This window comes from Bos taurus, chromosome 14 (genome assembly GCF_002263795.3).
Source record: "Bos taurus isolate L1 Dominette 01449 registration number 42190680 breed Hereford chromosome 14, ARS-UCD2.0, whole genome shotgun sequence".
NCBI classification, from domain to species: domain Eukaryota; kingdom Metazoa; phylum Chordata; class Mammalia; order Artiodactyla; family Bovidae; genus Bos; species Bos taurus.
Genome location: NC_037341.1, coordinates 75,679,102 through 75,702,612, shown reverse-complemented (window position 1 = coordinate 75,702,612; position 23,511 = coordinate 75,679,102). Strand labels below are relative to the sequence as shown.

The following is a 23,511-nucleotide window of genomic DNA, read 5'->3' as shown; positions in this document are numbered from 1 at the left end:
TTATGATAAGTCAGGATGATTTCAGTTTCCTTAAAAAATGACCGAAGAATCCTACAGCAAATATAGAAAGAGTCCATATATTTTTCTGGCTTTAACTACTACTTACTAAAATCTCGGAGAAGGCAATGGCACCCCACTCCAGTACTCTTGCCTGGAAAATCCCATGGATGGAGGACCTGGTGGGCTGCAGTCCATGGGGTCCTAAGAGTCAGACAGGACTCAGCGACTTCCCTCTCACTTTTCACTCTCATGCATTGGAGAAGGAAATGGCAACCCACTCCAGTGTTCTTGCCTGGAGAATCCCAGGGACAGGGGAGCCTGGTGGGCTGCCGTCTATGGGGTTGCACAGAGTCGGATACGACTGAAGCAACTTAGCAGCAGTAAAATTTCTATGGATTGACAAAAAAGTGATGGAGAAGGTTAAAGAAGGATTTTGAGGAATGATAAAATGTTTGTAAGATGGCTAATGCAAGAATATATGGGAAATAAAGTTCTGTGATGGCCTCTAGACTAGTTAGATCTGGGTTTGAACTTCAGTTCTGCAATTTGGTGATTATGGTGCCTTAAGAACATTACCTCAAACTCTGAATCTTAGGCTCTTTATCTAAAATGGAGACAAGAATGCACATGCGAGGGTGATATTGGAGGATTGGTGAGATAATGTATCTAATTTGGCTTTATTTTGCTTAGTGGTGGTGCTAATCGCTACACCTGAGTTTACTGAGGAAAAGAGAAAAATATTTTTTCTATGCAACCAAAATGACCAATAAATAGAACAAAATTTTATTTAAAAAAATCCTAAACACTTTAGATCAGAATTATTATTACCTATATACAAGGAACATAATCACATACATAATTTGTAACAACATATTACATATCTTGGAACAATCTTATCATGTAACAAGTAGGACTTATATGAAAGAAAAAAGAATATTTGGAGGCCTTAGACTAACACAGGGCTTCCCTGATAGCTCAGTTGGTAAAGAATCTGCCTGCAATGCAGGAGATCCTGGTTCGATTCCTGGGTCAGGAAGATCTGCTGGAGAAGGGACAGGCTACCCATTCCAGTATTCTTGGGCTTCCCTGGCAGTTCAGCTGGTAAAGAATCTGTCTGAAAATCAGGAGACCTGGGTTCCATCCCTGGGTCAGGAAAATCCCCTGAAGAAGGGAAAAGCTACCCACTCCAATATTCTGGCCTGGAGAATCCCATGGACTGTATAGTCAATGGGGTCACAAACAGTTTGACAAGACTGAGTGGCTTTCACGAACACTTTCAGTCTACCACAAAGGGCTCAGTTATCAAATCAGACTCAAAAGGATCACAGATCTACCCAGTGTAAAACGTCACTAAAATTTAAAGATGCATGTATTTGTGAAACACAGAGACATAGAGAAGTGAGAGATTACCAGCACAGCTCCCCAGAACAGATGTGATTCACGTCTACAACTCCTGTATGTTACTTTGCCTTGGCAATTTGCACAAGTTAATCACTCATAAACAGATTTTGAATTTTGTATGACTGAACATTTTAGACTATATAATGCCAAAGAATGCTCAAACTACTGCACAATTGCATTCATCTCACACGCTAGTAAAGTAATGCTCAAAATTCTTCAAGCCAGGCTTCAGCAATATGTGAACTGTGAACTTTCAGATGTTCAAGCTGGTTTTAGAAAAGGCAGAGGAACCAGAGATCAAATTGCCAACATCCGTTGGATCATCGAAGAAGAAAGAGAGTTCCAGAAAAACATCTATTTCTGCTTTATTGACTATGCCAAAGCCTTTGACTGTGTGGATCACAATAAACTGTGGAAAATTCTGAAAGAGATGGGAATACCAGACTACCTGACCTGCCTCTTGAGAAACCTATATGCAGGTCAGGAAGCAACAGTTAGAACTGGACATGGAACAACAGATTGGTTCCAAATTGGGAAAGGAGTATGTCAAGGCTGTATATTGTCACTCTGCTTATTTAACTTCTATACAGAGTACATCATGAGAAATGTTGGGCTGGAGGTAGCACAAGCTGGACTCAAGATTGTTGGGAGAAATATCAATAACCTCAGATATGCAGATGACACCACCCTTATGGCAGAAAGTGAAGAGGAACTCAAAAGCCTGTTGATGAAAGTGAAAGAGGGGAGTGAAAAAGTTGGCTTAAAGCTCAACATTCAGAAAACGAAGATCATGGCATCTGGTCCCATCATTTCATGGGAAATAGATGGGGAAACAGTGGAAACAGCATCAGACTTTATTTTGGGGGGCTCCAAAATCACTGCAGATGGTGATTGCAGCCATGAAATTAAAAGACACTTACTCCTTGGAAGGAAAAGTTATGACCAACCTAGATAGCATATTCAAAAGCAGAGCCATTACTTTGCCAACAAAGGTCCGCCTAGTCAAGGCTATGGTTTTTCCAGTGGTCATGTATGGATGTGAGAGTTGAATTGTGAAGAAAGCTGAGCACCGAAGAATTGATGCTTTTGAACTCTGGTGTTGGAGAAGACTCTTGAGAGTCCCTTGGACTGCAAGGAGATCCAACCAGTCCATTCTAAAGGAGATCAGTCCTGAGTGTTCTTTGGAAGGAATGATGCTAAAGCTGAAACTCCAGTACTTTGGCCACCTCATACGAAGAGCTGATTCATTGGAAAAGACTCTGATGCTGGGAGGGATTGGGGGCAAGAGGAGAAGGGGATGACAGAGAATGAGATGGCTGGATGGCATCACTGACTCGATGGATGTGAGTCTGGGTGAACTCCGGGAGTTGGTGATGGACTGGGAGGCCTGGTGTGCTGTGGTTCATGGGGTCGCAAAGAGTCAGACATGACTGAGTGACTGAACTGATAATATTGAATTGTTTCTAGTTTTGCTACATAAATATGATAATAAGGATTATTTTCTATTGTTGACTAAAAAGATGCACAGTGTGAGAGTTGCAAGTTAAGTTTTATTTGGGGCAAAATGAGGACTTTAGTCCGGGAGACAGCACCTCTAATAGCTCTGAGAGACTACTCCAAAAAGGTTATAGGGGGAGGTTGATACATAAGATTTTCATGAAAGGGGAGTTCAGTGCAATCACGTGCATATGTTACAAAAGATTTTCTGCTAGTCACAAGGAGCTGATGTCACCATGAAGGGATTTAATGATTTTCTAGATATGAAGAGACTCAAGGATAGGGGTCATTAAATCAGTTCCTGAAAATATCCAACTATCTGAAGACCTGTCCCACCAGTTTCCCTGGATTGCAGAGATCCTCACTGTCCACACTTAATTCCCCTCAGAGGGTGTTAAATGTTGGCATCTGTTCCAGCACAGGGTTTAATCACCACAGAGGCAGATGGCAAATGGCCTCGTTGTCGTTCAGCTGCTGGCAAATGTTCTTGGCAAGTGCTAATTTGTAGTTGACACTCCCATTTCCCAAAGAGCACCAGACATAACTTCATCATTCAGTCAATCACCATATATGACCCTCTGTTTGTTTCTGTCACTTTTGGTGCTTTGCTATCAGCTGGTTGGCTTCTGGGCTTCTGTCATGGCTCAGCTGGTAATGAACTTGTCTGCAAGTTAAGGAGACACAAGAGACTCTGGTACAATCCCTGGGTCAAGATGATCCCCTGGAGAAGGAAATGGCAACCCACTCCAGTATCCTTTCCTGGAAAATCCCATAGACAGAGGAGCCTGGGGAGCTACAGTCCATGAGATTGCAGAGTCAGACATGGCTGAGTGCAAACATGCCTGCAAGCTGGCAGCAGGTATGACTTCCAGGTTGGCTTCACATGGCTTAAATATCATTGAGGACTACTCTGAATCCTTTGGCTGCCACTTCCCTGGTGGCGTAGGCATTAAGGAGTCTGCCTACAATGCAGGAGACCCAGGTTCAATCCCTGGGTTGGGAAGATCCCCTGGAGAAGGAAATGGCAACACCTTCCAGTATTCTCGCCTGAAAAATCCCATGGATGGAAGAGCCTGGCAGGCTGTAGTCCATGGGGTCACAAAGAAATGGACAGGACTGAGCGGCTTCACTTTCTTTGGCTGGCTTGAGATTTTCAATGTAAAGGCAGGAATTCCGGGAAATTCTTGCTTTTGGCAAATATGATGAACTTGTGCCAGAAGAACATTGGATCAATGGGGACTCACTTTCTAAATTTCCACCCCCCCCAGAGTTCCGTCCACAGAACACTCTTCTTTAGAACATAAGAATTTTATTCCATTGGCATTTGAAAATCAGAGCTGGGGAAAGGAAAGCAGTCGATTGTTTTATACATGAATCTTAAACATTGCTGAGCTTTACTGTACTTACTGTTTATAGATGTAACTAGGGATAGAGTATTAAATAGAGTTCTAGGTTTCTGTGGATAGAATGACTGAGGTTCTCTGAAAATGGTAGAAGGGGAAATAAATTTTGACTCTCAGTTTTATCTTTGTAAATTATGGTGCAGTATCTTTCTGTATCTGTCAGACAAGTAAGTTTTGCTATTAAGCATTAATGTTCTGTGAACTTTGGATTGCAGAAAGCTCTTTCCAGCTGTACTGGAAAGTGGATATGAGTGATTAGACAAATTATGCAAACTCTTTAAGCTGAAATTTCCTTGTCCCATAAATGGGGGATAATATTTATTTAACTTAGTTAATGTTAATGATAAATATGTATATCATGTTTAATAGAGTAGCCAGTACCTTTAAAAAGACTTAAATATAAGTTAGATGTTAATTTGATCATTGTTATTGTTATTCTACATAATGCTTATTTTATATTTAACTTTAAAAAAATTTCATGTTTATAAGTAAAGGTGACTAATCTGTGATCATTTGGATTTTTATCATCTCCAGCTCTATTTTTTTTCTTAAGGATGACAATATTTGTTAGATTGGTTTTCCTTAGGTTTTTTAGTTACCTCTTAATCGGGAAGCTTGGAGCTGGAAGTATAAATGGGAACAGGTCATTCATTCACACATCTCTTGGGGACTTAAATGTATATCGTATGGTAGCACAAGAATACCTTATGGTGGCTGCTTCCAAGATGTTCATAATTTACCAGTTGGAAACAGAAGTTTTTTAAAAACGTACTTTTATCATTGGTGAAAAAAAAAACCTTGCTGGAAAACAACCATGATAAAATAAAGGAAGTGTGGTAACCATTGTCTTAAAATATTTTCCTAAGTATATGTACCTAATTTATTATGGAAAATCTTTTAATCACTTGGGACAGTCATAACATCTATAATCAAATTCTGTACCTAGAAAATATTTTATGTATGGTAATTTTGAGTGATAATTTTGAGACTTTGAGCGATGTGTTTAATTGTGTTACTAATAACCAGAGAAAAACAGACACCGAGAAGGAATATATTATTAAAATGCTAAATTATCTCAGAACAGTGCATTTCTACTCTTGACAATAAAGAGTTCACATCAGTAATTTTTTATACAACATAAAATATTATGCTTCCTTGTTTAGAATACCTGCTGAAGACACAGCAGAAAGTAAACCTCTGCAACCTGATGATTCTCACAATATAGCTATCCATGTTAAGAAAGCGCGAGGTGGGCGCACCTTATACGGACCAAAACAGTATGAAGAGAAGGTAGCGCACTTCATGGCTATTTTAAAGAAACTGTAAGTGTTTGAAATATGTTACTTCTTGTAGTTGGATAATTCTTTTGAATAGCTTTTTTTAAAATCACTGTTTATTCCTATTCAACATGGATAGTCTATTGGATAGGAACAAATCACTACTCTTGCCTCTTCCCCTCAAAACCCAGGGAGAAGTGATTGAGGGTCCCCTTGGGGTGTATTAGTCATATTTACTAACATCATAGATCTTATCATGACTCCATTAGTCACACTGCAATGGGTCTAAATGCTTTATGTAATTCAAACAAAAATAATGCAACTGAAACCTGTTTAATTGATGGATATTTTGTGGTATCTATAGCCCTCCATTTATCTCTAGCTGAACCACGAGCAGATCCACGGCCTATTTGAGTAATGCCATTTAATATATTTTAAAAAATAACTACCTTATACTCTAAAATTTTTCACTTTGTCATCATACTTGAAATTTTAACAAATTGATTTTGAGTAAGAATAGCCTCTTTTTAAAGAAATGTAAATATGCCTGACAAGATTAAGAATACTGGTTATTGATAACAGAGCATTTTGGCTTAATCATATTATTATGTCTTAACTTATACTTAAATTCAGCAGCTCTGAGTAAATAGTGTTAGATGGGAGGAAGGAAAAAAGAGGTTGAAACATTAAAATCGTTGGAAAGGTCATATATGGGGATGTCACCAGAAAGGAAGGCTTTGAACAGGTTGAGGACATTGTAATTGTGAAATGTGTACAAAGAACAGACAACGGGAGGGAGAGGTGAGAGAAAGAGAATTACAAAACTTTCTGTTAAGTTTTGTATTTTGAGGCATATCAGGTTAAATACAACCTTACACGTGTTAGCTAGATCTTGGGTTGTAAGCAACAGAAACTGGCTGGTTAATTAAAACAAACAAACATAAGGAGTGGGGAAAGGGGAAACTTGTGGAGAAATATTGGATAGCTCCCAAAATAGAGAAAGAAGTATTTGATTCTTCTTGGTGTATAACACTGGACTCAGTCAGCTACAACTATTTTTGATTGGAGGTTCTTAGGCTCACACTCTAGTTTCAGAGAGAGGGAGTCAGATTGTTGATTGTTGCGTTTGCTTCCATATTCATATCTTGGATAAAGGCTAATGGGGATCACACCCTTTAATTTACAATTGTACTGAATTTACATTCAATTGGTAAGAGCATTTCAAAAGAGAAAATATCAATGTCTCAGAAAGAGGGGCAAATGGATCATGAATAAACAATATTAAAAGCAATGAATTAAAACGTGATGAAATTTTTATAAATAATTTTGACTGACGTTATTTTTCACTTATTAATGAATTCAGTATATACTTTTGAATCCCTACAGTTTCTGAAAATATCCTTGATTTTGGGATGGCAGTGGTGAATACAATATTTTTGCCCTCATGGGGAGCTTATATTCTAATGTAAGAGGGATAACACACACACACACACACACACACTATATATATGTATGTATATGTATATATTATGTTAGTGGTAGGTATTAGAAATAAAAACTAATGCTGAATATGTGTATAGGGGATGATGGGAATGATTAGAGAAATCATATAATTTAATGAAATGAGAGAGCTAGTGAATCAGATATCTTGGAGAAGTCCATTTCAGGGAGAGGAAACATAAGTGCCAGAGCTAGGCATGACACATGTTTTGTAAACTGGGGAAAAAAAAAAAAAATCAGCAAGCAGGCCAGTGTTGCTTAAGTGCATCGGTAAGGGGAAGAATGGGTAGCAGCGCGTCTTCAGGGTTAGCTGAACCAGATCATTGCTCTGGATCTTGCAGGCTATGGCAGGTTTTCAATCTTGGTATGACAGGCAAATGGGAGTGACATTGTTTTTGTTTACATGGTAATGTGTCATGTATGGAGAGTCTACTGTGGGTACCAGGAGGAGATTTGGGATGACCTGTCAGAAGGCTATATGGAATTGGTCTAGGTGTGAGATAACTGTGGTCTGAATTCTGTTTTTAGGGAGTTCAGTTTGACATGTATCAATAGAACTTGACTTAGCTTTTAGAAAAGTTGTGAGCTGAATAGTTTTCAATTGATATTCCTGGAAGCACATTAGGTTATTAGCTCAACCTGACCCCCAACAAAGATAATGCTGGGCAATTCATCTCATGCTCTCACATGTTTGTATTTGATGACATTGCCTATAACACCACCGGCTTTAAAAACAGAATTATGGATTTCTTTGGTAAACATAATTGATTTCTTTATAAATGATTAATTTCTGGAAAACAAGTGATGTGTATATATAACTGGGGGCGTTGTAGAAAGGGTAGGAGAAGAGACAAACTGATAAATGAGCTGTGAAAAGCAGTTTAAGATCCTCTGAGAAAACTTGGCCCAAATGATTTTTCTCCTACTTTCTCCAATTAAAGATGTTTCCTTTGAGGGAAGGAGGCATCTGAAGATCATTATGTTTCAGTGGAGCAGTGATGTAAAGCCCCTTCTCAGGAATGACTCAGAGGAACTGGTCCCTGAAAGGACATGAGGATTTGTGTCTTTTAGATTTAGGCTGTTTACAGTCCAAATGCAATATGGTTCTTACAGTACTGTTTGCTAGTGAAATGGGGTATAACAGGAGGAAATGTAATCTCAAACTATATTTTAGGGTTACATGCTGATGAGAGAAATATACTTTGTGGGTTATTAATTCTGTTAAAAATGAAAAGTTGGGATAAAAACTAAGTGGAATTGGAGAGGCCCTCTTCTTTACATAAAAAAAAAAAAAAGGTCTTTATTGTGAAGAATTGACTCGTTGGAAAAGACCCTGATGCTGGGAGGGACTGGGGGCAGGAGGAGAAGGGCACAACAGAGGATGAGATGGCTGGATGGCATCATGGACTCGATGGACATAAGTTTAGGTAAACTCCGGGAGTTGGTGATGGACAGGGAGCCTGGCGTGCTACGATTCATGGGGTGGCAAAGAGTCGGACATGACTGAGCGACTGAACTGAACTGGAGTGTCCAATTACTTTGTGCCCTTGTGGACTGTAGCCTGTCAGTCTCCTGTCCATGGGATTGCCAAGGCAACTAATGAGTTGTATGATCTCGGGCTACTTTCTATCTCTTGATACATAATTCACTAATCTATAAAATGGGTACAACTGTTAGTGTCATAGGATCATTGTTGTCGAAAAACCTAAATTAAGTTAATAAATGTAAAGCCCCATGAATATTATTAGTCCATCATAGGTCTTTGTACAAGTCAATCTTCCCTTTCCAAAGGAATCTTCCATGTTATGATAAGAATTTTTTAAAGAAGACTTTGCTATGTACTTCCTATAGCTGAAGTACAAAGAGGTTCCTAGTATTGCAGAATAACAATGGTCATATATATTTTTTTAATTTAAGAAGGAATATGCAGATTTCTCTTAGTTTGTGAATAAATCTACCGTGCTGTGTTTACTCTCTCACTTATGTCCAACTCTTTGTGATCCCATGGACTGTAGCCCACCAGGCTCCTCTGTCCATGGGGATTCTCTAGGCAAAAATACTGGAGTGGGTGGCTCTCTTCCAGGGGATCTCCCCAACCCAGGGATTGAACCCATGTCTCCTGCATTGCAGGAGGATTCTTTACTATCTGAGCCACCAAGGAAGCCCAAGAATATGGAGTGGATAGCCTATCCCTTCTCCAGGGGATCTTCCTGACCCAGGTATTAAACTGGGGTCTCCTGCATTGCAGGGGAATTCTCTACCAGCTGAAGTACCAGGGAAGCCTTTGTGGATAAGTAATTGCTGCTGCTGCTGCTGCTAAATCGCTTCATTCATGTCCGACTCTGTGTGACCCCATAGACAGCAGCCCACCAGGCCCCGCCATCCCTGGGATTCTTCAGACAAGAACACTGGAGTGGGTTGCCATTTCCTCCTCCAATACATGAAAGTGAAAAGTGAAAGTGAAGTCTCAGTCGTGTCTGACTCCTATTATTATTTATTATATATTTATATTAATTTACAAAGGTGCGAGTGATATTTTTATACTAGAGTTTCAGAAACTACTGCTGCTGCTGCTAAGTCACTTCAGTCGTGTCCGACTCTGTGCGACCCCATAGACGGCAGCCCACCAGGCTCCCCCATCCCTGGGATTCTCCAGGCAAGAACACTGGAGTGGGTTGCCATTTCCTTCTCCAATGCATGAAAGTGAAAAGTGAAAGTGAAGTCGCTCAGTCGTGTCCGACTCTTAGCGACCCCATGGACTACAGCCCACCAGACTTCATCCATGGGATTTTCCAGGCAAGAGTACTGGAGTGGGGTGCAATTGCCTTCTCCTTCAGAAGCTACTAGTTGGTCACAAATTAATTAATGTTTAAGAAAATAATATCTTTGTGTCATTCTCCTACTGTTTGGAAATAAATAAATGCTCTCATTACTTATTTCTTGTCATTTTTTTTTTCACTGTGTAGCTATGTCTTAGTCCCTTTGTGTTGCTATAACCAAAAAAAAAAAAAAAAAAACAGACTGAATGGCTTAAATAACAGAAATGTATTTGTCACAGTCAGTTCTGGAGGCTGGGAGGTCTGAGATCAAGGCACCTGCAGATTCCTTGGATGGGGCGGGGCCCCTTCCTGAATCACTGGTGGCCGTCTCCTGGCCATGTGCTCACGTGGCCAAAGTGGACAAAGCTCTCAGAGTGTCTTCTGAGATACAGTGCTCAGTGTGTGGAGCAGGGGGAGAGGGGTTCCCTGAACCAATACGCAATTCAACTCAGTTGTGTTTCTACCTACTCAGAGACAGCACCAGGTTTCATAGTTTGGGGTTCAGATCTGCAAAACTAGTCTTTTCTCCAACTCATTCTCCCCTTTCAGACCACAGTTGAAAGCTTGTGATTCTGACTGACCCACCACAGATTAGAGGTTGCCACAACCCTTCCGTGGACTTCAGATGCCACTCACGAGTCTGGATTGTTGTCTGTACTTCTGACCGACTGACTGTAAATCACAGGCCCCCATGGCCCCTTCCTCAGGTTCAATTAATTTGCTAGAGCAGATCAAAGGACTCAGAGAAACATTTTGCTTACTCGATCACTAGTTTATTATAAAAAAGTATAACTCAGGAACAGTCAGAAGGAAGAGATGCACAGGACAAGGTGTGTGGGAAAGGATGTGGAGCTTACCTGCATTCTTGGAGCGGGAGTGAGTTAAAGTTGCTCAGTTGTGTCTGACTTTGTCATCCCGCTGAGTGTAGCCCGCCAGGCTCCTCTGTCCATGGAACGCTCCAGGACAGAATACTGGAGTGGGTAGCTATTTCCTTATCCAGGGGATCTTTCCAACCCAGGGATCAAACCCACGTTTCCTGCATTGTCATGAGGATTCTTTACCACTGCGCTACATGGGAAGCTCAAAGAAAGAAAGACATTATGCATATTATTTATATTATTGTTTAATAATACATATACTGCTGCTAAGTTGCTTCAGTTGTGTCCAACTCTGTGCGACCCCATAGATGGCAGCCCACTAGGCTCCTCTGTCCCTGGGATTCTCCAGGGAAGAACACTGGAGTGGGTTGCCATTTCCTTCTACAATGCATGAAAGTGAAAAGTGAAAGTGAAGTCTCTCAGTCATGCCCGACTCTTAGCGACCCCATGGACTGCAGCCTACCAGGCTCCTGCGTTCATGGGATTTTCCAGGCAAGAGTACTGGAGTGGGGTGTCATTGCCTTCTCCAATACACATACTATTATTATATAGTACAGCTAATTAATATATATTAAACATTTTTATTGAGGTATAAGTTAGTTACAATAAAATGTATATTTTAACACATTCAATTCGATGCATCTTGACACATGTATACATCTATGAAACCATCATCACTGTATAAATTTGATATGTCTTAACATGTATATATCTATGGAACCATCACCACAATTAAGATAAAGAACATATTCGTCATTCATAAGAGTTCCCTCGTGCACCTTTGTAATCCTCCCTTTACTCAACCTCACACCCACCCCCTTCCCTAAGCAGCCGCTCGTTAGCTTTTGGCCACTACAGTTTCTTTTCAAAATTTGTAGACATGGAATCATACAGCATATTCCGTATTTTAGCCTGGATCTCTCACTGAACACAGGTATTCTGGAGAGTCATTCATGTTGTTTTGCATACCAGTAGCTCATTTCTTTTTTTTTTTTCCTAAGTGGTATTATTACTCAGTGGTATTACTGGTATTATTATTCCTGAGTGGTATTATATTATCCACTCAATAATATGCAACTGTTTTTATCTATTCATCTGTTTATAGACATTTGGTTTGTTTTTAGTTTTTGTCTGTTATACAAAGCTGCTATGAACATTCATGTTCAAGTCTGGACATTTGCCTTCATTTCTGTTAAGTAATGCTCAAACTACCGTACAATTGCACTCATCTCACACGCTAGTAAAGTAATGCTCAAAATTCTCCAAGCCAAGCTTCAGCAATATGTGAACCGTGAACTTCCTGATGTTCAAGCTGGTTTTAGAAAAGGCAGAGGAAGCAGAGATCAAATTGCCAACATCTGCTGGATCATCGAAGAAGAAAGAGAGTTCCAGAAAAACATGTATTTCTGCTTTATTGACTATGCCAAAGCCTTTGACTGTGTGGATCACAATAAACTGTGGAAAATTCTTCAAGAGATGGGAATACCAGACCACCTGATCTGCCTCTTGAGAAATTTGTATGCAGGTCAGGAAGCAACAGTTAGAATTGGTCATGGAACAGACTGGTTCCAAATAGGAAAAGGAGTACGTCAAGGCTGTATATTGTCACCCTGTTTATTTAACTTATATGCAGAGTACATCATGAGAAACGCTGGACTGGAAGAAGCACAAGCTGGAATCAAGATTGCTGGGAGAAATATCAATCACCTCAGATATGCAGATGACACCACCCTTATGGCAGAAAGTGAAGAGGAACTCAAAAGCCTCTTGATGAAAGTGAACGTGGAGAGTGAAACGAAGATCATGGCATCTGGTCCCACCACTTCATGGGAAATAGATGGGGAAACAGTGGAAACAGCATCAGACTTTATTTTTCTACACTCCAAAATCACTGCAGATGGTGATTACAGCCATGAAATTAAAAGACGCTTACTCCTTGGAAGGAAAGTTATGACCAACCTAGATAGCATATTCAAAAGCAGAGACATTACTTTGCCAACAAAGGTTTGTCTAGTCAAGGCTATGGTTTTTCCTGTGGTCATGTATAGATGTGAGAGTTGGACTGTGAAGAAGGCTGAGCGCCGAAGAATTGATGGTTTTGAACTGTGGTGTTGGAGAAGACTCTTGAGAGTCCCTTGGATTTCAAGGAGATCCAACCAGTCCATTCTGAAGGAGATCAGCCCTGGGATTTCTTTGGAAGGAATGATGCTAAAGCTGAAACTCCAGTACTTTGGCCACCTCATGTGAAGAGTTGACTGATTGGAAAAAACTCTGATGCTGGGAGGGATTGGGGGCAAGAGGAGAAGGGGACGACAGAGGATGAGATGGCTGGATGGCATCACTGACTCGATGGATGCGAGTCTCAGTGAACTCTAGGAGTTGGTGATGAACAGGGAGGCCTGGCGTGCTGCGATTCATGGGGTCGCAAAGAGTCGGACACGACTGAGCGACTCAACTGAACTGACATGAATTCTTTATTGATGTAGTCCATTGTTGTTTATTGTTATTTAGTCACTAATTCATGTCCAGTTCTTTGCAACCCCATTGACTGTAGCCTGCCAGGCTCCTCTGCCCATGGGGTTTTCCGGGCAAGAATACCGGAGTAGGTTGTCATTTCCTTCTCCCAGGAATCTTCCTGACCCAGGGATCGAATTCATGTCTCCTGCTTTGGCATGTGGATTCTTTACCACTGAGCCACTAGGGAAGCCCTAAAGTAATCTATACTGCTTATGAATTGCCTTTTAATGTCTGGTTTTACATCTTGAGATTATACTACTTCATTCTCCCTATTTTCTTGTCATTTGAGCCTATTTTTGTCATTTACAGTCCCTTTAGTGGTTTAGTAGAAAATTTAGAGAAGAAATAAACCATCTTTTACTAAAATTTACCTCAAGCCATTAATCTTATTTACAGAAAGCCAATATCCTTATTGACCTTCATTTCTTTAAGTGTCAATGTGGGTAGATGAACTTCCTCTTGAGGAAACATCAATAATATTAATAGCAATAAGAATCAGTTTTTATTGCTATCTTCTAAAAGCATAAATGAGACAGGAAATAATCTAAGCGTTGGGTTTGAAAAAATTGTGCCACTGATTCAAAGTTAAATTGACTAGTGTTTTTTACTTGCAATTAGATTTATAAAACATTTTGAATGTAGTATTCTTAATAAGTAAGCATCCGTTTTTTATATACACATATCCTAGTATGTGTATATACTATATACACAAATCCTAGTAACGCATCCTAATTTCATATTTGTAAATGGTATGCTTTTTGTTTTAGGAACATATATTCTAAGTATAGCTCTCTATGTAGCAAATACATATTCTTTTGTAGAAAAAAGTGCAATCTATACAACAACCTAGGAATATTTGGAATATGAGTATATACACTGAACATTCCAAATAACATCACATGAACAATGTAACTTTTCATTGTCTTCTTTTTTCAGTTATGGAAAGGTTAAGATTACATCTTTGAAATCAGTTCAAATTTTGAATCTGTCACTGAGTTATTAATTCAGAATAAAGTTAAAAATCAAGTCACATTTTTCCTTCTGTAGTCAACATTGTCCTTATCATTAATCACTAAATAACAACAGCATTTGTTTTCTTGGGTTATATGGGTTATATGGGTTAAATGTTATATGGATGATATATTTTTCCTTAGTTTAAAAGAAGAGAATTGTCAGAATGAAAACTATTATAAAGAACACTAAATATCCAATTCCAAATGATTATTCTCCCAAAAATATTTCTTAATACACAAGGACTTTGGATAAATCAGATCTTCAGTATAGAAATAGATTTTTATTTAGAAGTAACCATCTCCTATAGGAGGTCCCATAGGGCTGTATTTCTAAGGCTACTGCCTGTGCCAGAGGCTGCTCAGCTGACTCACCATCACTTATCAGGTTAACTGCTATTTTTTTACAGAGTTAAAAGGTGATACAAAAGCAAAGTGAGACATGCTAGATTCTTCCAATGTTGTTGAAAAATGTAACAATTAAAGGTCCTTGACAGAAAAATCTTTTTGATTAAATTACTTTACTTATATTAAATAATAGTACTTCCACAAACACATATAACTCAATTTTTTCTATTTTCATTGATTTTGATACTTATAAGTTCTAAAAGTCAAATTTATCACCAACTTTCAAGTATTTGCCTTTATTTTTCTCTTCTGACTTCCTTTTTTGATTTCCATACTTGAGACTAGAATTTTTATAACAGTTGAAAATTTATTACTTTAAAGAATAAGGCAAGTTAAACAATGTTCTAAGAATGGCTTTAGTTATGGTATAGTGACCCCGATCCTTAAGGTGACTATTCCCCTGGTTGTGGGCTGTTGCCAGCTGCTGGCTCACAGATACCAGCTCTGAGTGAGGGAGCGATCCAGCCCAAGTTTGTGCCCTTTTGCTGACATTCAGTAACTGAGGTGGATGTTGGAGACTGTTTTATGCCATATTCACATTATGCATTTCTTGACTTTAGCAAATGTCTAGCTCATTGCCCAACTTGTATCTCAATGTGGATTTATGTTCATATTTTAAACACATTTTGAGAAAGTATAAAAGTTTTGCCAGTTTAGATACAAAACCAAAGACATGATCCATGAAAGAAATAATTAATAAGGAAGAGTTTATTAAAATTAGAAATTTCTGTTTTGAGAAAGACAAAGTCAAGAAAATGAGAATGAATTAAGATACATCAAAAGACTGGGAGAAAATGCTTGCAAAAAATACATCTGATAAAGAACTGGTATCCAAAATATACAGAGAAATTATAAAACTAAACAATAAGAAAACAAGTTGATTTTAAAAAATAGACAAAAGACTTTAACAGACACTTCACCAAAGTAAATATACAGATAACAAATAAGTGTCTGAAAAGATATGTTGCCTCACATGTTATCAGGGAAATGCAAGATAAAACAAGCAGGTGATACCACTACACACCCGTCAGAATGTCTGACGTGCAGGACACTGACAACATCAAATGTTGGCGAGGATGTGGAAAACAGGAACTCTCATTCATTTCTGGTGGGAATGCAAAATGGCAAAGCCGTTTTGGAAGAAAATTTGGTGGTTTTTTATAGAACTCAACATCCTCTTTGTCCACGTGTGTTAGTTGCTTAGTTGTGTCTGACTCTTTAGGAGCCCATGGACTGTAGCCCACCAGGGATCTGCTATCCATGGAATGCTCCAGGCAAGAATACCAGAGTGCGTAAGGATTCCCTTCTCCAGGGAATCTTCCCGGACCCAGGGATTGAATCCGGGTCTCCTGCATTGCCAGTGAATTCTTTACTGTCTGAGCCACCGGGGAAGTTGGCAAATGATTGTTCTCACTAACATTTACCCAAAGAAGTTAAAAACTTCTGTCCCCACAAAAATCTGCACATGGGTGTTTATAACAACTTTATTCATAACTGCCAAAGCTTGAAAGCAACCAAGGTGTCCTTCAATAGGTGAGTGGATAAGTAAACCGTAGTAATGCAGACATTGGAATACAACCCGAAGTTAAAAAGAAATTAGCCATCACACCATGAAAGATGTGGAGAGAACTTGATTGCATATTAGTAAGTAAAAGAAGCCAATATGAAAAGACAACATATGATGTGATTTCAACTCTATATGGCATTCTAGAAAATGCAAAACTATGGAGGCAGTAAAACATTCATTCATTGCCAGGACTTGGGCAGCGGGAAGGATGAATCGGTGGAGCACAGACAATTTTTAGGGCAGTAAAAGCACTCTGTACGATATCGTAATGATGAATACATGTCATTATTCCTTTGGTCAAGCACAGAATCTGTATACCAAGAGTGAACTCCAATGCAAATCATGGAGTTGGATAATTATGATGTGTCAATGTAGATTTATTAACTTTAATAAATGTCCTTCTCTGGTGGAGGATATTGATAATGGGGGAGGCTGTGCGTGTGTAGATGCGGGGAGTACATGAAAAATCACTATGACCTCTTGTTAGTTTTGCTCTGAATGTAAAACTTCTCTAAAAGACAAAGACTATATAAAAAAGTTCACTGACTCAGGCAAATCCACAGTTAATATGCTATATTGTATTAAAATTAATGTGGTAGAGTTTATTATAGAGATAAAATATATTTTAACACTTTTGAAAATGACCACAGTCATATGTATTATAGAGTGTATAGTACATATAGTACATAGTCGTATGTTCTAAGAGCCTAACTGCTACTGCTAAGTCATTTCAGTCGTGTCCAACTCTGTGCGACCCCATAGACGGAAGCCCACCAGGCTCCCCCGTCCCTGGGATTCTCCAGGCAAGAGCACTGGAGCGGGTTGCCATTTCCTTCTCCAATGCATGAAAGTGAAAAGTGAAAGTGAAGTCGCTCAGTCTTGTCCGACTCCTAGCGACCCCATGGACTGCAGCCTACCAGGCTCCTCTGTCCATGGGATTTTCCAGGCAAGAGTACTGGAGTGGGTTGCCACTGCCTTCTCTGAAGAGCCTAAAGGGACTACTTAAATTTTTTGGTTACACTTTACTGTGTTTTATGGGGCAAATTATTTGCTATTGTATTATTAAGGGATTTGCAAAGATCTCAAGATCTAGGATAAGAATAATAGTTGATACTTATTGAACTTTGTATTTGTTGTTGCCTTTAATGTTCACAGCAATCTAATTAGGTGGGAGATATTATTTCCCACTCCACCCCCTACAGTTTTAACAGATGAGGAAACTAGGGTTTGCTAGTACTTTCTGGGACTCGAATCTGGGACTGAAACTCAGAATGATCTGAAAGTAAAATGTCTGTTCTCAGCCACTGCAATATACGAATTTGACTATTAATTATCTGCAGAACTTTTGTACGCATAAACTCACACCTTCTGATATACCCACACATGGTACTTTCAGAGTATGTTTTTGAGAGGGAGACTAGACACAGAAGTTTTTTGGAAAATAAGGTGAGACCTTGAAGCTTTACATAAAATTAAGAAACATGAAAGGTCTACGTAACTGAACACATTTGGGTTGATGCAGACTGTGGGAAGCCTGTGGCATTGCTCTGTGTATGCACATGTGTGTATCTGTGTACATGCTGTATGTTTATGCATACTCAAGCCTTCCCAAAGAACAGGGTAGAGATATCTGATTACAAGGGTTTTAGATGCCCTTGGTGGCATAAGTCTCTTAATTCTGTTAATTTAATCTAAGATTTGTTGACATATATACACACACACACACACACACATACACAAACACATACACGCATGTGTGTGTGCTCAGGTGCTTCAGACTCCAAGGACCATAGCATGCCAGGCTCCTCTGACCATGGGATTTCCCAGGTAAGAATACTGGAATGGCTACCCATTTCCTCCTCCAGGAGACCTTCCTGACCTAAGGTTCTAACTCGTGCTTCCTGTGCCTCCTGAATTACAGGCAGATTCTTTGCTGCTGAACCATCAGGGAAGCCTATATATTATATAATATAATATATTATATATATATATAAACTATATATTAATATCTAGTTAATTATCTCCAATGCATGAAAGTGAAAAGTGAAAGTGAAGTCACTCAGTCATGTCTGACTCTTTGTGACCCCATGGACTGCAGCCTACCAGGCTCCTCCGTCCATGGGATTTTCCAGGCAAGAGTACTGGAGTGGGTTGCCATTGCCTTCAACGTAGTTCTTCTTCACTTTCTGTCAAAAGGATATCTGCATATCTGAGGTTACTGATAGTTCTCCTGGCAATCTTGATCCCAGCTTGTGCTTCATCCAGCCCAATGTTTCTCATGATGTTCTCTGCATATAAGTTAAATAAGCAGGGTGACAATATACAGCCTTGATGTACTCCTTTCCCTATTTGAAATCAGTCTGTTGTTCCATGTCCAGTTCTAACTGTCGCTTCCTGACCTGCATACAGGTTTTTCAAGAGGCAGGTAGATTAGATCTTAATTGATTTCATTTTGCAATGCTTTATAATTTTCAATGTATAAGTTCACAACTTCTACAACTTTTGTTGAAGTAATTTCTAAGAATTTTATTTCTAATAGATGTTTTTATAATTGAAATTTTTAAATTTTGGTTTTGAATTTTTAATTTCTTTATTGATTGTTAAAATACTAATTATTGCTTTTCAAATTGACCTATACTATGACCTTGATAATTTAATTTTTAATTCTGCTTGTTATTTCATAGCTTCCTTAGAATTTTTACATATACCATCAAATTATATGCAATAATAGTTTTACTTATTCCTTTCCAATCTTGATGCCCTCAAATATAATTTTAAATAAAATTGAGAGATAGATATTTCTTGCCTTTTTTCTTGATTTTAGACAGAAAGTAATGAGTAATTTACCGCTGAGTATGTTAGTTTAATGTTTTTTTGTAGATTGTTTAACCAGGTTGAGGAAGTTTTTTTCTATTCCTAGTTTACTAATATTTTTAAAAGTTTGTAAATAGAAGTTAAGTTTTATCAAATCATTTTTTCTACATCTACTGAAATTATCTTAAGTTTTCCTACTTTATTCTACCATATTGATTTTCAGATATTAAACTTGCAATCCCAGGTAAATTCCAACAGGTCATAATGTATTATATTTTTAACACATTGCAACAATTTGCTCATATTTTCTTAAGAATTTTTCCTGTTTCTCCATGAGAAGTATGAATCTCCAGTTTTATTTTGTGATCATACTCTTCTTTATTTTCTGAAAGGTTTATACAGGATTGGTTTTATTTATTTAAGTGTTTGATAGAATTCATTGTTGAAGGCATCTGTGTATGCAATTTTCTTTAGGGATGATTTTAAATTATAATTTCAGTGACTTTAATAAAAACTTATTCAAAATTTCTGTATCTTTTTTCAGGTTTGCTAATTTATGATTTTCAAATCTTTGAAACCTATGTTATCAAAGATATAGGTATAACTCTATGTGTGCATTAGTTACTCATCTTGTCCAACTCACAAGATCATGGATGATAGCTCACTAGGCTACTCTGCTCATGGAATTCTCCAGGCAAGAACACTGGCAGTAGGTTGTCATTCCTTTCTCCAGGGGATCTTCCCAACCCAGGAATTGAACCCGAGACTCCCGCATTGCAGATGGTATCTTTATCTAGTCTTATTCTTTTCACGTGTGTGGGATTTGAAGTGATATTTTCTCTTCATTTCTGAATTGCTATTTTGTGTCTTTTTTTCTTAATCAGTCTACTTAGAGGTATATCAATTTCAGAACCAGAAACTGTTGTAGTGTTTGAGGTGGAATTATTAGATCATTTGAGAATATAGTGATGAAAAAGCAGATGTGTTGCTCACTTTTCATGGAAATTACAGTGTCACAAAGTAGTTTGAGAAAAAGCAGGTAAAAATGTAGATAGTACAGCTTATGTTAAGTGTTATGAATTAAACAAATCAGGTATTTTGATAGAGAATAATAACAGGAGTGAAAGATGGGGGTTGGGGCTGCAAATTACAGTCAGGAAGGAGGTCTTTTAGTGGTTGTAATGATTAAGCTGAAATATGAAACATGACAAAGAGCTTGCTGTGTGAATGACAGTGAACCGTGTTCTGGACAGAGGGACAACCTATGTGCGGGTCTCCAGGTAAGAATGCTTTCAGAGTGTTGAAGTAGCTGAATAGAGAGGTCAGTAGGACTTGGAGGGGATGCAAGTAAGTCAACAAGTTTGAAGAACGAGGGTGGATTCAGCTTAAGCAGCAATCTCTGGATCACTGTAGAAACAGTTCTTGACTTTATATATGACAAGCATACATAAATAAATATTTATGAAACAGCATGGTAAGTTCTACAGCAGAAGCATAAACCATAAAGCAAGGTTGACACATTTTTACTTTAAATGTCCACATGTTAAATATTTTAGATTTTGGACCATACAGTCTCTGTTGCATGTACTCAACTCTGTATCATGAAACAGAGACAGGCTATAGTTTTACATGAATAAATGAGCAAGACTGTATTCTTTAAAACAAACCCTGTTTTAGAAAAACAAACAAGCAGACTAACTGAAAAACAGACAGTGAGCTAGATTAGTCCATAGGCTATAGGTTTCTGGCCTTTGACATAAACAACATCTTTTCTTTTAATGAAATGAAAATTCATTAGAATGAAAATCATACAATTGGGAATTTAAGTGGAGTGTTTGAGAATGAGCACTAGTTTTTGAAATAAAAACCGATGGAGGTTACTACATCAGGGCAAGAAAAATACAGGTTATTGCTGGAATGACATGAAATACGTATTTGAAAGGCAGTGTGTATATGGGGAGGTGTGTGTGTGTGTGTGTGTGTGTGTGTGTGTGTGTGTGTGATGTGGAGACAGTGGAATGAACAGAAGGGGACTGGGGAGACAGGAAGTCTTAAAATGTTCTAAGGTGCTTGGAATTGACAGAGATACATTCTTAAAGTATTTTATGTCCATATTTATGTTTAGATAACATTCCTGTGAAAGATGAACTGGAGATGGACAAAGTAGAAATATTTTTGTCAAAAATCCTTGATAGCTTCCTCTTGCTCGTCAAATACGTTCAAACTCCTGTTGTTATTGAGAGCCTCCATGACCTCCATCCATCAGTTCAGTTCAGTTCAGTCTCTCAGTTGTGTTCAACTCTTTGCGACCCCATGGACTGCAGCACACCAGGCCTCCCAGTCCATCACCAACTCCCGAAGCTTGCTCAAACTCATGTCCATCGAGTCAGTGATGCCATCCAACCATCTCATCCTCTGTAGTTCCTTCTCCTCCTGCCTTCAATCTTTCCCAGCATCAGGGTCCTTTCCAATGTCTCGGTTCTTCTCATCAGGTGGCCAAAGTATTGGAGTTTCAGCTTCAGCATCAGTCCTTCCAATGAATATTCAGGACTGATTTCCAAACCAGCTAATCCTCATCCATAATTGCATTCTAATTTAATTTTCCTTAGTCCCTCAAAAAAGTAGCCTATCTTTCAGGCTTGTTCCTACCTGGTAATTTGGTTTCTATTATCTAAAGGCTCATGGGGGTTCCCAGGTGGCGCTGGTAGTAAAGAATCAGCCTGCCAAAGCAGGAGATGCAAGAGACATAGGTTCGATCCCTGGGTTGGGAAGATCCCCTGGTGAACAGAATGGCAGTTCACTCCAGTATTCTGGCCTATAAAATCCCAGCGACAGAGGAGCCTGGTGGGTTATAGTCCATGGGGCGGTAAAGAGTTGGACATGACCGAGTCATGGAGCATACCTATCTAAAAGACCAACTGTCCTTGTTTTTATTATTATTATGACTCTCCCAACATTTTTTATTCAGGAAGAATTTCTAGAGGTTTCCAAAGCCTCTTTTCTTCCCACTCCACCTCTCCTTTGGGGACTGCTGCTCACAATTAGGCAAAATTTACACGCACGTTTGTTGCTTCTTTTTTTTTCTCTTATGGTCTCACCAGAACTATGAACTTTTTGAGCATAGAAATCATGACTTCCTACCAAGCACTGGTCTTAATGCTGAGAATGCTCAAAAGCACAATAAACACATCGATTAATTGATGCAAATATCAATAACACTGACAATTTTACCCGAGCACAAGCTAATGCAAAAAAACTGTAAGCCACAAAAATGTTTTCATTGGGGTTTCTAAAACTTTTTTAATACTCTTGTTTTATATATATATATATATATATACACATTAACTATTTGTACTTTAAAACACTGTAGTGGTAGATTGAATATTTATAAAGTTTTACAGATTCTGTTTTCAGTTTTAGACACCAACATATTTTCTACTTTTGGGCAGAAAGACATGTTCTATCTTAAATAATTAGTTATGAAATTAGACTGGGAGTGGAGAGTAAGCAGAACAGTTGAGTGTCACAAAGCTGACACGGTGAAAGCATAGTGAGGTTAGAGCTTAGACAGTTAGGCATCCTCTGTCTTAAAGACCCAATGCTTTACAGTAATACAGAGTCACAGCTGCAATCTTCATCCTAGGACCATAAGATACTTGCTACCTTTGCTATGGATACACAGTGTATTTAAGAGCCAAGACTCTCATCCCTTTTTGATGATCAACGTGACGTATTTAGAGGAGACTGATTGCTTTAAAAATATAATTATGAAAGCTCTTTACAGAAGACACTTTATATACCTTAGAGAAATTCAGATAATGCAGATCAAGCCTCTTGTGCCTTGTGGCTGATTCATTTCACTCTTCAGTTTCCTGGAGGAGGCCATTCTCCTCTGTCACTGCCTTGGAAATGTGATTAGATCACATTGAGTTTGTCAATGTTCCCAACCCTTTGGTTGGTTTTCCCAAATGTTTAGTCCCCTTTGAAAAGAATTAAGCTAGTTGTTGCTGATGGGGCTTCATTATTCTGTGAAAAAGTAGTTAGAGAGATATTAGCTCTGAGGCAGTTTTCCTACTAGACATGAAACAGGGTCTGTGAAAGCGGTGGGTAGTGTCTGGCTCCTGACTGGTTCTTCTTAGGTCCGGTGTGACAGGACTCATGCATTCTAGTATGACCTTTATTGCATTCTAGCTCTGAGGTCTCTCAGGAGTCACAGTGAGGAGAGGTTATAGTCATTCTCCAAGCTTATTTAACCACCTGAGTCATAAGTCTTCCTCCAGACCCCAGGGTGTCTACTCCCTTAGTGAATCCTAATCTTTCTTGTTGGCAAGGTCGTGCTCACCTTATGATATGGCTTCCTCACCACTATCAGCTCATGGAGGAAAACAGAGAATAGCCTTCAGTGTTCCTTGGTAAGCCC

The 23,511-nt window shown here is 38.7% G+C and overlaps 1 protein-coding gene across 3 annotated transcripts in view; it reads left to right on the top strand.

Annotated features, from left to right (window-relative positions):
- CNBD1 (cyclic nucleotide binding domain containing 1) overlaps positions 1-23,511 on the top strand; it is a 506,340-nt gene that overhangs the window by 79,154 nt on the left and 403,675 nt on the right. For all 3 annotated transcript variants that reach the window (XR_009490548.1, XM_025001902.2, XM_059874508.1), the window contains one exon: positions 5,465-5,623. Coding sequence is in view for 2 of the 3 variants with exons in the window: in XM_025001902.2 (XP_024857670.2) it covers positions 5,465-5,623 (159 nt within the window). In the remaining variant the exon portion in view is untranslated. The remainder of the gene's footprint in view (positions 1-5,464; positions 5,624-23,511) is intronic.